Below are 13,566 nucleotides of genomic sequence, written 5' to 3'. Positions count from 1 at the left end.
GGATGTGGCTTGTGTTCTACCCCATTACCACGTCCCTCCAGGGTCAAAGTTCTATGAGCTGTGAGAGTTCCACTGGTATCATACTAGTAAGCTAGCACAAAATAAGAATACAGGTGCATGGTGTTTTTAGAGAACTGAATTTATTGTGCCCCTTTGAACTGTCCTCTTCCCATGAATCTGTCTTCTCTTGGGACCTATTATAACATTCCAAATTGCTGAACAGGTTCAAATGGCCTTATATATTTGCCAGAGACATGTTTCCTGTCCCCTGACCTAATGCAGAATTTCCTCAAAAAAATAGAGCTGCCCATGGATGAGGACAAACAAGATTCAGTCTTGAGCTTGTGAGAGTGGAAACTGTCTACTCAGGAGGGCAATAATCTCCAACATTACTGACTTCCAACAAGAGTAGTGACAGGAGACTGGTACTAACTGGGAGAAAGTTGGCACCAGCAAGAAAAGTGATGAGGGGCACTATCTATGTGCACCTCCCCTGCCTGTCCTGATGGGAAAAAAATGCACTGCCACAATATCTTGTATCATGACAGGAGCTGGGAACTGATGTATCATTTAAAAGCAGAAATGGCCCTTTTATCTCCCCACACACATTAGAGATGACTTTGGTGTCCCTCATTTAGGAGTGAGGCCAGACTTGTCTCCCTTCAAGATATGATCTAGCCTCAGTGCCACTAGTTTGGAAGTGGAAGCTGGTCCTTCCTCCCCAACACCACTCTTATAGAAGGAGGAAGAGAAGAAGACAGCTCCATCTCCTTGCAGACTAATCCTGATATGGGAAGAAGGGCCCCTGGAGTAGGCCCACCTCACCCCAAAGACAACCTCTTCCTCCAAATGGCATTTGAAATATATTCCTACCTTTTGAGAATGTACATAAGCCTGATGTTCTCAAGAATATGGCCGCATCAAATAATGGATTTGAATCTGAATGCATTACATGGATGAGAAGATTAAAAAAAAAAACAGCCCTAAACCACATTAATAATGCAAATTACTTCAATTAACAAAGTGTTATCAAATCCTATGGATTTTTTTTCCTAGTAGAACATCTTTCTAAATAGCCAGATTGTCAAAGATAAATTGGACTAGCGAGGTTGTATAGGTCCCTGAAAAATTAGGTCCTCTCTCTATGGAAATCCCAGAGGAGGAGCTGTAGATAAATCTGCTTCATCCAAGAACCTTGGGCTCCTCATCCTGTTTGGAAGAGGATTCTTCCTTCAGCCTCCTGTGCCATTCTCTTCCACTTGCACTATATGTTCAATAATTGGAAATGGGAGAGATGGTATGTACTAAACAAGTTGCTTCAGACACTTTTGTTGTGACAGTGCACCACATTTGCTAACACTTCTGGTTTTCCCCTTACAGGAAAAATGGTTGCTTAATACTCTCATGCAAGGCAAGAGATCCAGCTCCTGAGTTCATGTCAATGATAGTATCTGCTCGATTACTTGCCAATTGAGGCTCCATTCTGCTTGGAATATTGACTTCCTGTTCAGCCAGTTGCCCTTTGTATTTTGAGTTCTCTTGATGTGAATAGCATTTATCGACTGAAAACGGTGTGCCGCCTAACGTAGGAACTCTACTGCCATCCTAGTGAGACTGGATGTCTTCCTTCCTTCCTTCCGCTTGTTGATGTATGAGACAGCTATTACTAAGGTGCAAATGAGGTGTTTCTGGAACTAAAATGTTGTTAGCTTTATGGCCTTTCACTCCCAAAAAATCATGCTCCTGTTCTGACCATATTTCTTGTTCTGATATGTCTCTGAAGTGTACACCCCAGGCTCTCATTGCTTTGACTCTTGAAGGTACTGAGACAGGCGCTTCCTGCATTCTGATCATTTGAGTCACCACCACTTCAGGCAACTTCTGACCAGGGGCATATTTCTGCCCTCTGCAATACATACACAATCTCTATTGGTTTCACTTGGGGTTGCATGGTTTTGTGAGAGTGCAGAATGGGTACCCAGACCTATAACTGAGAGTTGTGCATTTATGCTTTCTGTTAACAGATTGTAGTTACCAAATTCTTCTCTCAGACCAATGCAATTCCACTGATCTTGACTGACTTCAGCGAAGTTGCACTAATGTACCTGTTGTAATGTAGCCATGCCCCAGTTTCCAGCAGCAAGTGTTGAACTGTTCTCAAGTGAAGCTTGAGCCATAATGAAATGTCTCTGCACAACCCCATGGTTCTTAGTAATTTTGGGAATGTCTTGGATGGTATTATATGTTCATTTTTAAGTTGAACTATTGTCATCTGAACCTTCACATTTATTTTCTCTGAGAGCAACATAGACTTAAGAGCATGAACTAATTCTTCCACTGGATAATGTATCCATTTAAAGGGAATTTGCTGAATTTGATAATAAATCAATAATTCTGTGATATCTCCTTAATGCCTGTTATTACTCTTTTGTATTTATGGACACTTCTCCTACGGAATAGGCTCATACTAAAATGTCATCTAGCCATTTTAGCGATGTGTGGATTCTCTGAGCTCTCAGTATGGCTATCAATACTGGAACCTTTGTGCAGACCTTGGGAGAAGCTGATAAAGCAAACAGAAGGCAGTGGTATTGATAATAGATGCTCATATAAACAAAATAGAGGAATCTTTTACCACATAGGTGAATGGGTGTCTGTGTATATGTTTCAGCTAAGTCCAATCTCCTAGATAGATGGATAAAATGGATTATAATGTTTTCAAGACTGTACATTTGTTAAATTTCTTCAGGACTAGAGCTGAATGAAAATTGAAATTTCCATCCCACATAAAATGATTGAAGAGTGGGAGTTGTGTTATTTGGAATACAAATGAAGTTATGGTGGAACCGAGTAGAGGATCCAGTTCAAGTGGATGGTACAGTGCACATGTCATCCAGTCCCATTTACTTTCAAACTGATTAAAATGAATTATTTTGGTCTGGGTGAATTTCACCCAGACTCAACATGCCAGCACAAGGCCTACACACTACTCTTTGTGGTGCACAGACTTTGTGCTGGCTCTCTGCACAAGGGCAAATTTCACTCTTAGAGATTAAATATCCCATTTGTGTCTCAGAAAGCTTCGAACTATTGGACCCAGTGTTGTTGCTAATGATGTTTATGGCAAAACTCTCATGGACTTAAATGAGAAAAGGATCTGGGCCCATACTTTTAAAATATTATACTATCCAGATCTTTAACTTTTAAAGTGTCAAATAAAATACTTTTTATAATTATTGTCATAAATGAATACTCGAGCATTACACGGTTGTTTTTTGCTAAGACATACTAACATATTTTTTTCAGTTACATAGACAGATGTTGGGCCAGGGCCTCAGATGGGGGTATGCCCTTGACTTCAACAGAGCTACACTAATTTACACCAGCTGAAGATCTGGCCCATGATGTACATTTTTAACAAGCTGGGTCTTGGATTATTGAGTACAAGTGTTTAATTTTTTAAATAATCATTTTCATAGATTCCAAGACCAGAAGGGAACATTGTGATCATCTAGTCTGACTTCCTGTATAGCACAAGCCATAGAACTTGCCCCAAATAATTCCCAAAGCAGATCTTTTAGAAAAAGCATCCAATCTTAATTTAAAAAATTGTTAGTGATGGAGAATCCAACATGATCCTTGGTAAATTGTTCAGCATTAACACTGCAGAGCAATTTTCTTTGTTTAGATTATTTAACTTGCAAGAATTCAGATGCATGCTTGTCTCCTCCCTCAGGGCTACAGCAGCTCACCTCATTTAAGCGGTATTGTAATTCACATTCTACGAATTCTGAATATCTATGTGGGTGAGGTTCTAAATTCTGTATCCGGTCATCAGTGAAATGACTAGGAGGTTATGGGGAAGGACCTAAAGAACTATTCATCACTGAGTGCAGGCTCGTACCTTTTAAGGATTACTCTGCATTGGGATATGTAAGGGTGCAATCACACCATCCCTAGCAACAGCACCCACCTTTCCTTCCGAAAGTGCATTGTGCCTTTATTTCCATGATTTGCTGGCCAATATAGATTTGGGGAGGAGACAATGATCCTGCCTTCTCTTCACCTATTGTGGGATGTCTAGTGCCAGCAGTAGTGTTAGCCCCACACAGTTTTGTATTCACTCAGCCACAAGTACAGCCCATGAGGATGGATCAGTGCTGAAGGAGGTATGCATGCATCCCAGGAGAGAATTATCAGATGTGTGAACTTTGCTTCGGACTGGGGAAGGGGACAGATGAAATTTATCCTGGTTAGCTTCCCCTGATGTATCTCAGCAAATTTCCTCCACTGACTCCCTCTCTTACTAACTCTGGGCCAAACCTTGCTCAACTTTATTCACACAAGCAGTCTCATCTAAGTCAATGGGGCTGTTTGTGTGAGTAAGACAAGCTCTGTATTTCCCATAAAAGCCATTTTACACATCTTATTTAGGAAAAAATCCAACACATTTCTAGTTACGTCTGTAGTAAATGAAATCAAATATCCAGCTTTCAAACAGTTTGATAAAACCAAATAATCTCATACCCACATCCGCTTGTATCAGATAACATCAGAAGGTGGGAAGTCACCTGAAAGGATATGAATGTACCAAAATTTTAATTGCTGCTCTTCTGACTGGATGGAAAGGACTAAGTATATACAAGGCAGGAGTGGCACTAAATCGAAAGATTGTCTTCCCTTTGTTCAGTACTATAAATGTCTGGAAAACAAAATGGAAAATTAAATGAGAACATTTAGTGTTTGCATTTATACATCAGGGTCCTCTCACCCAGTTCCCAACTGCAGATTCCCTCCCATCCCAGTGCCCTTAATTCCCTTCCCAGATCCTTCCAGTTGTGAATTTCCATTCACCCAATGGACAGTTCCCCAGAAGACCTTCCCAAATGCAGAGTCTTTGCCCGCCTCAGGAAAAATGCCCCAAACTTCCCTCCACAACTCCCTCTGAGCTGTAAATTCCTTCCTTTCCTATGCAGATTCCTGTGAAACCCTGCGTCACATGCACTGGTGTTTGAAACACTGCATTTATTCCAAAGTGTGTGGTAACTGATTACCTTGTTATGGTGAGTTAGGATGCTCAGCACCTTGTAGGACTAGGCCATGAGAATCCCATCCTGTAGCATGGCCTGCTCTCGAGAGCCATATCAACCCAACAAACTCACATGCTCCAGGACAGTTCAGGGTGTTTTCTTAATGATGACAAATTGATCTGCCTGAACTATGATGGATATGCTCACGCATAATAATTATCTTCTTCCCCTTATCTCATCAGCTGGGGTCGGGTCATCCTTAGCACTAAGCAGGGCCGGCTCCAGGCACCAGCCCAGCAAGCAGGTGCTTGGGGTGGCCAACGGAGAGGGGCGGCACGTCCGGCTCTTCGGCGGCAAGTCCCTCATTCCCTCTTGGAGCGAAGGACCAGCTGCCGAATTGCCGCCGAAGACTGAAGCAGCGGCGGTAGAGCTACCGCAGATCGCGGCTTTTTTGTTTGTTTGTTTTTTGCTGCTTGGGGTGGCAAAAACCCTGGAGCCGGCCCTCGCACTAAGGACTGCCTGCTTTCCATCTTCTTTGATACAGTCTATCCATTGCTTCCTCAGCTTTCCTCTGAGTCTCTCCTATCACCCTCTCTTCCCATGATATTTTCACCAGGTCTTCTTCATTCATCCTCTGCATGTGTCCAAATCCACAGAGTTGCAATTCTTGGATTTTGTCAGCCACATTACAACTTTGATTTCCATCCTAATACTTGCATTTCGAATTATGTCTTTGTGAAACTCCTCTTATGGTGCAAAGACATCTCGTCTCAAATATCTCTAATCATCAAACTTGCCGTCTTTTTTGCCACCCATGCTTCTGCACTATACAGCATTGTGGGGTGCACCACTGTTCTGTACAGTTGGGGCTTTAGTCTCAGTGACATAGGCTTGTCATACACAACCCCGGTGATGTTATTCTATGCTCTTCCAACACTCCCCAATCTCGATTATATCTCACGTTCAAACTTGCTATCTTCCCATGAACAGAAGTACTTGAACTGGTCAGTCTGGTTTAGTCTGACTCCATTAATCTCTACGTCCAGTTTCCCAGTGGCAACTCCACTGACCCACATGACCTCGATCTTAGTCATGCTCATTTTCATCTGATGCCATTTTAGCTAGTCATACCACTGGTTTATTATTTCTTCTAGATCTTCCATTTGAGGATGCACTAGTTGGTATGTCATCTGCATGCAGGAGCTGGTTCCTGCATAATACCCTCCACTAATTCCTTCTTTCATTCACCAAGTGCAGATTCCTGGCCAAATTCTCACATAGGATGAGCACCTCACTGCCAGCACTATCTGACCCTATAGCCAACGTAGCTGGGACTAAAAGGTTCACCCCAAGGTCACCCCAAGCAAAAGGGATCCTCAGATGGCAGAAAATTAGTGCAGAACCTCTTATGCTGCTCTACCTTCCTGCTGCCAGCATAGCGTGGGACTGAAAACAGCTAGGCAGACAATAAAATGCCCTAACTGTGCACAGAGAGACTGACCTGCACATGGTGGCAACAAGATCAGGGCAGTTCAGATGTGAGCTTTAAGCAATTTTGGGACTCACCCATCCAGAATCTGGCTTTCAAGACTAAAATATTACATCTGTGTCCTGTTGCTTCTGCCTGGGCACACTGTATTTAAATAGCCACAGATTATTATAGATTGATTCCAGACATCTCAGATAAATAATCTACTTCTGTGTCTATTTAACTTTTGTTACTTTGTCTATATAAATTTGTACAACACATGAACAAAAATGCCAGTGATTACATCATGGAAACATACAGTAATTTTACATACAGGTTTATGGGAGAAACATATAGTCTAGAGGAATACATCAAAAAATTGAAAGTTCTCAGAATGCATGTTTGTGGGTGTTATTTTCTCATCCATGTTATAACATGTTTGAAGTACAGGAAAGCAAGTTGTAGTAAGCAAGTTATACAGTCATGCTGCCAACAGCCTTTTGAGGGAGCTGTTCGTACCCTAGTGGCTCTGGTCCAGCCCACACGATTCTCACCAGGTGATATTCACTCCAGGATGAAATTCACCCTAGTGCAGAGGGCCAGCACACTGCACCAGTTAAATCCCACCATAAGCCCTATTTTGACATCTTAAATGGGACTGAAATGGTGCCTCGGCTTTTGCTGTCCCTCTGCAGAAAAATTAATTTCACTCTTCAGGAATGATTTGTACATATATACACACACACACACCTCTTATGCGATGTAGGTGATATTCCCTCCTGTGCAGAAGGCCCCCAAAAGGCCCGAGGAACCATATAAACCCTTAACAAGAAGGGCTAAGGTTAGGCTTAGGGTGACCAGATGTTCCATTTTTAAAGGGACAGTCCCATTTTTCGGGACTTTTTCTTATATAGACACCTATTACCCCCTACCCCCATCCAATTTTTTCCACAGTTGCTATCTGGTCACCCTAGTTAGGCTTAATAATGCACAGGACGTTGGTCCTGGCATGAATTTCAGGCAAAGAGATGGAAACCACAATTTCATTTAACTCATCTAATGTTCTGTTCTCACGTAACAATATATATTCATACTCAATGTTACTTGAGCTAAGCTTTTATTCCACTATGCCCCTCTGTTTAGTTCTCTGGAGGAAGTTCTGCCCACATTAGCTCTCCAATCCTTAAACCAGAAGAAACCATTTTTACTGAACGAGGAAAGACAAAACCAGAGTCCCCGCATAAAATATCTCCCATCTTAGAAAGCAAACGTAAAATAACACACGCTTCTGAAGGCTCTAACCTTGTGGTCACTGTAGTAAGGGTCGAGATCCTCCAGTGGTTCCCCAATGAGCTCTGGAGGAAGAGTCCCATAGATACCAGGCAACTTTTTGCAAGCTTGTAAGTCAAACTGAGGCCGAGGCTTTTCCTCATCATCTGGCTGATCTCTGTACTCCTGTTTGGCATTCCTTGCAAGTTTCTCTGCAATTCGCTTCTCAATAGCAGCCAAGGATTCAAGTGTGAACCGGTGGAAGCTATTAGAACCCGGTTGTAACAAGAAGTCGGCCATCTTTTCATCCTGCTTCTTCTGTACTGGTCATTTCTCCAAGTAGGGGAAACAACTAAAACAAAAGGGATCAAGGTAAGTGACTACAGAATTGGCAAGCCAGCAAACAGAACAATGCATGAGTTAGCAATAATCGGGTAACCTTTTGCCCAATTGTATGTGGCCAATAAAACACTAGGGAAAATAAAACTAATTGGAAAAGTAATTCAAATGAGGAGTTGTCTGAGTGATCAAATCTGAATAGATTTTATAGATTGAAGGTAGAATTTTGAAAAGCACCTAAATCCCATTTTCAAAAGTGCTTTAATGTACTTAGACACTTAAGTCTCATTGAAAGTCATTGGGATTGAGAATCTTGAGTCACTTAAGGGCATTTGAAAATCTCCACCTTAAGCTTCTGTAATATTTTCTTACATCACTTATTTTCTTGCAGGGTCAGGAAGGGGCATTTTCCACATTCATATCAGTGCCCTGAACAGCTACAAGTTTTCTCCTGCTTTACATCCCACCACCCTAGAAAAGTGGAGGAACAAATGTTCAGATAAGCATAAAGTTAGTCACCTAAATCCATATTTGGACACCTTAATAAAAGTGGTCTGATTTTCACACATGCTGAGCAATCAACACTTCCAATTCAGCACCTCTCAAAATCAGCCCACTACTATTTAGTTATCTAAATACAGATTTATTTAAAAGTCTAACTTTTGGCACCCAAGATTAAACATCTTGCCCTGAGTATGCTTCCTCGTCAACATTCCCAACTCCTGGTAGAATGGAAAATAAGTGACTGGAACTGTGAATTCTTGCATCTATATTAACTTACAGGAATAAAGTGCAAATGCAAAATCACACCAGAGGAATAATGGACTTACAGATCTTCCCTAAAAGACACACTGATAGCTGTTAAAATTAATATAAAAATACATTATTATTATTAAGAAAACTGGGGTGAATTCATCCCAATGTCAAGAGCCTGCACAATATCTATGCACCGTTTAAATCCCATTGAAGCCCCATTTTGAAGTCTTCTGTGGGACCTAAACGGCACAGAGGCCTTGAGCTGGTCCCCTACACAAGGGTGGGCTGAGAATTTTTTGCCAGCAAGAGTAATCTTCATTCTCTAATATGTATCAATAAAACACATATTACATGAGAAATGACGAGGCTTTTTATCCCACAGCAGCAAGACCATACTTACGGTACTAAATTAAAATCTAACTCAGTGACAAATAAAATCACTACTGCTTTGGCCTGCTTATGCAGGACACGTGTTTTGTTCAGCTACTATTATTTTTCTCTGCTTTCAAATATTATTTGTCTACTTGAACTGGATACGTCCTGATAGTTTGCTTCTATTAAGCTCTGTGATGACAGCATTTTTTGTTAGCAAACAAACCTTTAACTGGACCCTGTATGACAAAGAGCATATTTATTGACTCCATTTATTTGAGGAAAGGAGTCTTTCAAATAGCTATTGTTTTTCCTGTTCTGACTTTGTTTTAAGATGAATTCATTAGATTGTCATTGATCATGACATATCATAGGTGAATGACTTGCATTATCCTGTACAACATACTTCACATTGCTGCCGGTCTGAACAGCTAGGGTTCAGGTGAATTAGTATACGGTCTTGGGTTCAGATAATCTGCACACTCTTCTTCAGTTATATCTTCCCTTAAATTCCCCAACTTGTTCCCCTCCTTATATCCCCATTGTCATGAAAAAACAGGAAATTACAAAAGCCTTTCAACAAACCAGAAATGAGTTTTCTTACACTCTCATTGTTCTCTGACTCAACACCACAACTGCAAATGGCATTTTCATTCCCATAAATAACACCAGCAGATATGGGCCAGCTAATCCTCTTGTTGTCCTTATAATGTGAAACATGTCCTAAGTGACACTGAAGGGAATGACAAAAATTGGTTGGTTAACAGTGGTGGTCTCCTAATACAGGTGGAGCACTGTAGCCAGTACATTTGGGGAATATTTGGGGGTGGTTTCTTAGGACAGAAGTTTGCCTGAATAGGGTGATTCTGTAAACATGTTTGTGTGTACCTGTATCCAAATGGATCTCAAGTGTCTATGCACAACAGAGAGAAGAGCAATTGTCCCCTGAACTAACTATGTCAGAAGTAGACATCCCAGAGCCCATCAGGTGAAGGAACTGCAGTGCAGTTACTGAGACAAAAAATAATCAAATGAATCAACCAACCAAGAGGTACAGTATAAAATGTTCTTTTCTTTGGCATGGTTTGTCACCAGAGTAGATAAAAAGATTCTGAGAAGCAATGCAGAGACCCATGAAACATGACACAATACAGTCAGGCAGCAAATTCTGATCATCCATTTCCCGCCCATCATTTTCATTGGAGAAACCTTCAAATGCCATCTGCAATTAAACATCTGAAAATCATGGGCTTGTGGACCCAGAAACTAAGAGGGGCAAATTCAGCATTTAGTCTAAGTGGGCTGGATTCTCTTGACTTGCACATGCACAGATGTGCAAAGTGAATGTAGAATGCTACCAAATCAGCATTCCCAACTCATGTACACAGGTAATAGCTTTTACACTCAGGCTGCACAGATGAAAATTACTACACAAGAAGCTTAATTCTTCCTTTGATGAAGATAAGAGCAACTCTGTTGAAGTTACACTAGCACAAGATTGGTGTGAGGGGAGAATCAAGCCCCTAGTGCAATGCATTGGAGAATCAGACCCAGTGGCCCAATTCTAACATGGAACCAAACTTGTGCTCAGAGGAGAAGGGAAATGATTATATACTACCCCTGTTATCTCCAGAGCTGTAAAGGACCTCCGTTGCTCAGCCCATGCACACTTTCAAGACATGCAATGATGAGGCAAGGCTTCCTGCCGAACCCTGTGTCAGCCCTTATACACCTTGACTGCATTTTGCAGACAGAGCTGAGCTAGCTGCATATGTATGTGTAGTGCAGCCTTCCTTAGCTGTACACTTCACAAATGTAGCGAGAATGTATGGAAAGTTTACTGTGTAAGTGGTATCGTGCAACTTTCAATTGGTCATAAGGTGGTCATGTAATGCTGACAGACCCTGGTCGTCAGCAGGCGGGATCGAACCTGGGACATCTGGAGCTTAGCGTATGAGCCTCTACCGCATGAGCTAAAAGCCAACTGGCTGTTAGCTAAACCTGTAGAGCAAACTCATTAATCTCTCTCCAAGTGGTCTCAGCGCCACTAGATGGGACAGAACACCACACGCAGGAGGTGTGTGGGTTACAGTCACATCAAAATTAATTTTCACCAGAGTACTCTAAGACACTTCTCCTTAATGAGGGCTATTTTCATACCTTACTGACATCTGCAACTCCTAGGGAGTAAGGGAATGGGAAAGGAATTCTATGTTCTCTTTATGCTCAAAAATGGCTGAACCATTTTTGCTCAAACTTTCTTTAAAAAAACAAAAAACAAAAAAAAAAGACCTTCAAACATAGATCAAGCCTTGAATATTTCAATCCAAAAGATGGAAGTTTCAGAAAGTTCTAAGTGACTAAAATTAAAGTGTTAGAATGGAAATGGTTATGCAATCTTAATTACAGCAGTTACTGCTACTCCTTTTATAATCTCTTATCAAGATTTCTATTTACCATCACTTTTGTGCTGGAAAAAGGTTTAAATGTTTTTCATTCTTACACTACACTTATCAAACTTGCTATGTTTCAAAGTATATACTTAACATCGTTATTCTTCAAACTCAGACATATTCAGGAAATGGCCAAAATGATTTAATGGGTCTTTATCATGTCTAATTTCTTCTAATCTATGAAGTACAAACATTTCTACAAATAGCCTGGGTCAGCCCAGATGTTTCTAAATATAGTTTGAAAGCACACAACTTAAAAAGGAAAATCATCAATGACTGAATCAAATAACTGAAATGCAGGGTTTTTTTATGCGATAATGGCTGTTGTGACTCACATTTTTCACAACAGAATCTGTATATTTCCACTCCTCTCAGGCACATTTTTGAAGTGTGAAGCTTCAAAGACATATCCAACACACTGTGTTTCTGTAGTATCATTATGCATGGAATGAACATTTCTCTCCTTAATCCTACTTAAACCCTGGCAACACCAGCCTGTGCTGATAAAAATGGATTGGTTATGTAAACAGGGTTGATCAGATATCAAAGTACCAACATAACTGGTTCCTATGTCATAGTAGTGAATGGAAACAATCAATAAAATGCTTTCAACATTAAAAATGATTGTATTTGATAAGATCAGTACTCCCCTGGTAACTGTAATCCTTCTTCTACTTTTCTCCACCCTGAAGATGTCTTTCAGTTTTTATTCTTAAAAGGTAAAGTCACCCCAGTGCACAAGATCCATGCAACATTTAAGACTCACTCAAGTTCTCAAAACAGGGCTTATGTGGTGCATAGGCTTGTGCTGGCTCTCTAGGGTTGGCATAAATGGGTCTACAAATTTACCCTAATTGTGAGCTCAACTTGAGAAGTGAGTGAAAGTTCATGGAATGTCACACTATCCAGAACAAATGTTGATGGGAAAAGGTGCAAAAGCAAGACAGAAAGACTGAATTACACCTCTACCCTGATATAACGCGACCCGATATAACACAAATTCGGATATAACGCGGTAAAGCAGTGCTGGGGGCAGGGGTGCGCACTCCGGTGGATCAAAGCAAGTTCGATATAATGCGGTTTCACCTATAACGTGGTAAGATTTTTTGGCTCCCGAGGACAGCGTTATATCGAGGTAGAGGTGTAGTACAAACAAAGACCTACTGATACAACTCAAGGACTGTGTTAAGATTATGACTGGTAAGCAAGAAGAGCAGAGGACCAGAAATCAATCAATCAAGTGGGGAACAAAATACGAAGGGATGGACTCTTCCACACATCACTCCCTTTTGGGAGCCTTAAAGAGAGAGACTTGTCATCAAAATTGGCTACTGGAAAGACTTCACCATCATGGCTGCCACACCCACAATCTCCTGGGACACCAGATCTTCTCTGTCCTAATCCTGAGAGATATCTTGACCAGGCCAGAGAGAAGGACCCAGATGACACCACCACTTCCACCGGTGCCAGCTAAATTCCGAATACCACCTGGGATGTGGTATACCGAATACCACCTTAGTCTATCCTACCCTTTCCCTCCTCCATGTGTCCTTTTCTTTCCCCACCTTATTTCTTCTCTTTCCTATCCCTGTCTAATAAGAGTCTGGCTTAGCCAGCCAAGACTGGATATTTTGCAACAGTGCTGTAAGCCTGTGACCAGAAAGATGCAGCTAAAAGCAATACCATAAGCAGCCCAGTGCTGGTACAAGTTTGCCAATTTTTGGGGTGGCTGATGAGACTGTGCTGTGCCTGTGTTTCTCCCGGAGTAAGGCTGCAAGTGAAACTCAGTGCCCGAGACAGAGGCTGCATTTCTATCTTTGCTGTTCTTTTCTCTCCCCACTTTGTGTGTGTGTTTGTTTTATCTTCTAAGAAACAGGAT

At 41.3% G+C, this 13,566-nt stretch overlaps 1 protein-coding gene across 1 annotated transcript in view; it reads right to left on the bottom strand.

The window, feature by feature from the left end:
- LOC112108022 (sodium channel protein type 5 subunit alpha) overlaps positions 1 to 8,067 on the bottom strand; it is a 263,352-nt gene extending 255,285 nt beyond the window's left edge. The window contains exons 1-2 of the mRNA XM_026652176.2: positions 7,801 to 8,067; positions 4,584 to 4,702 (exon numbers count right to left, since the gene is read on the bottom strand). Of these exons, the coding sequence (XP_026507961.1) occupies positions 4,584 to 4,702; positions 7,801 to 8,067 (386 nt within the window). The remainder of the gene's footprint in view (positions 1 to 4,583; positions 4,703 to 7,800) is intronic.
- Between the last annotated feature and the right edge of the window lie 5,499 nt (positions 8,068 to 13,566).

The sequence above is a fragment of the Terrapene carolina genome, unplaced genomic scaffold (assembly GCF_002925995.2).
Source record: "Terrapene carolina triunguis isolate 2854851 unplaced genomic scaffold, T_m_triunguis-2.0 Scaffold111, whole genome shotgun sequence".
In the NCBI taxonomy this organism is placed as follows: Eukaryota; Metazoa; Chordata; order Testudines; family Emydidae; genus Terrapene; species Terrapene triunguis.
This window is presented reverse-complemented; position numbering and strand designations above follow the sequence as displayed.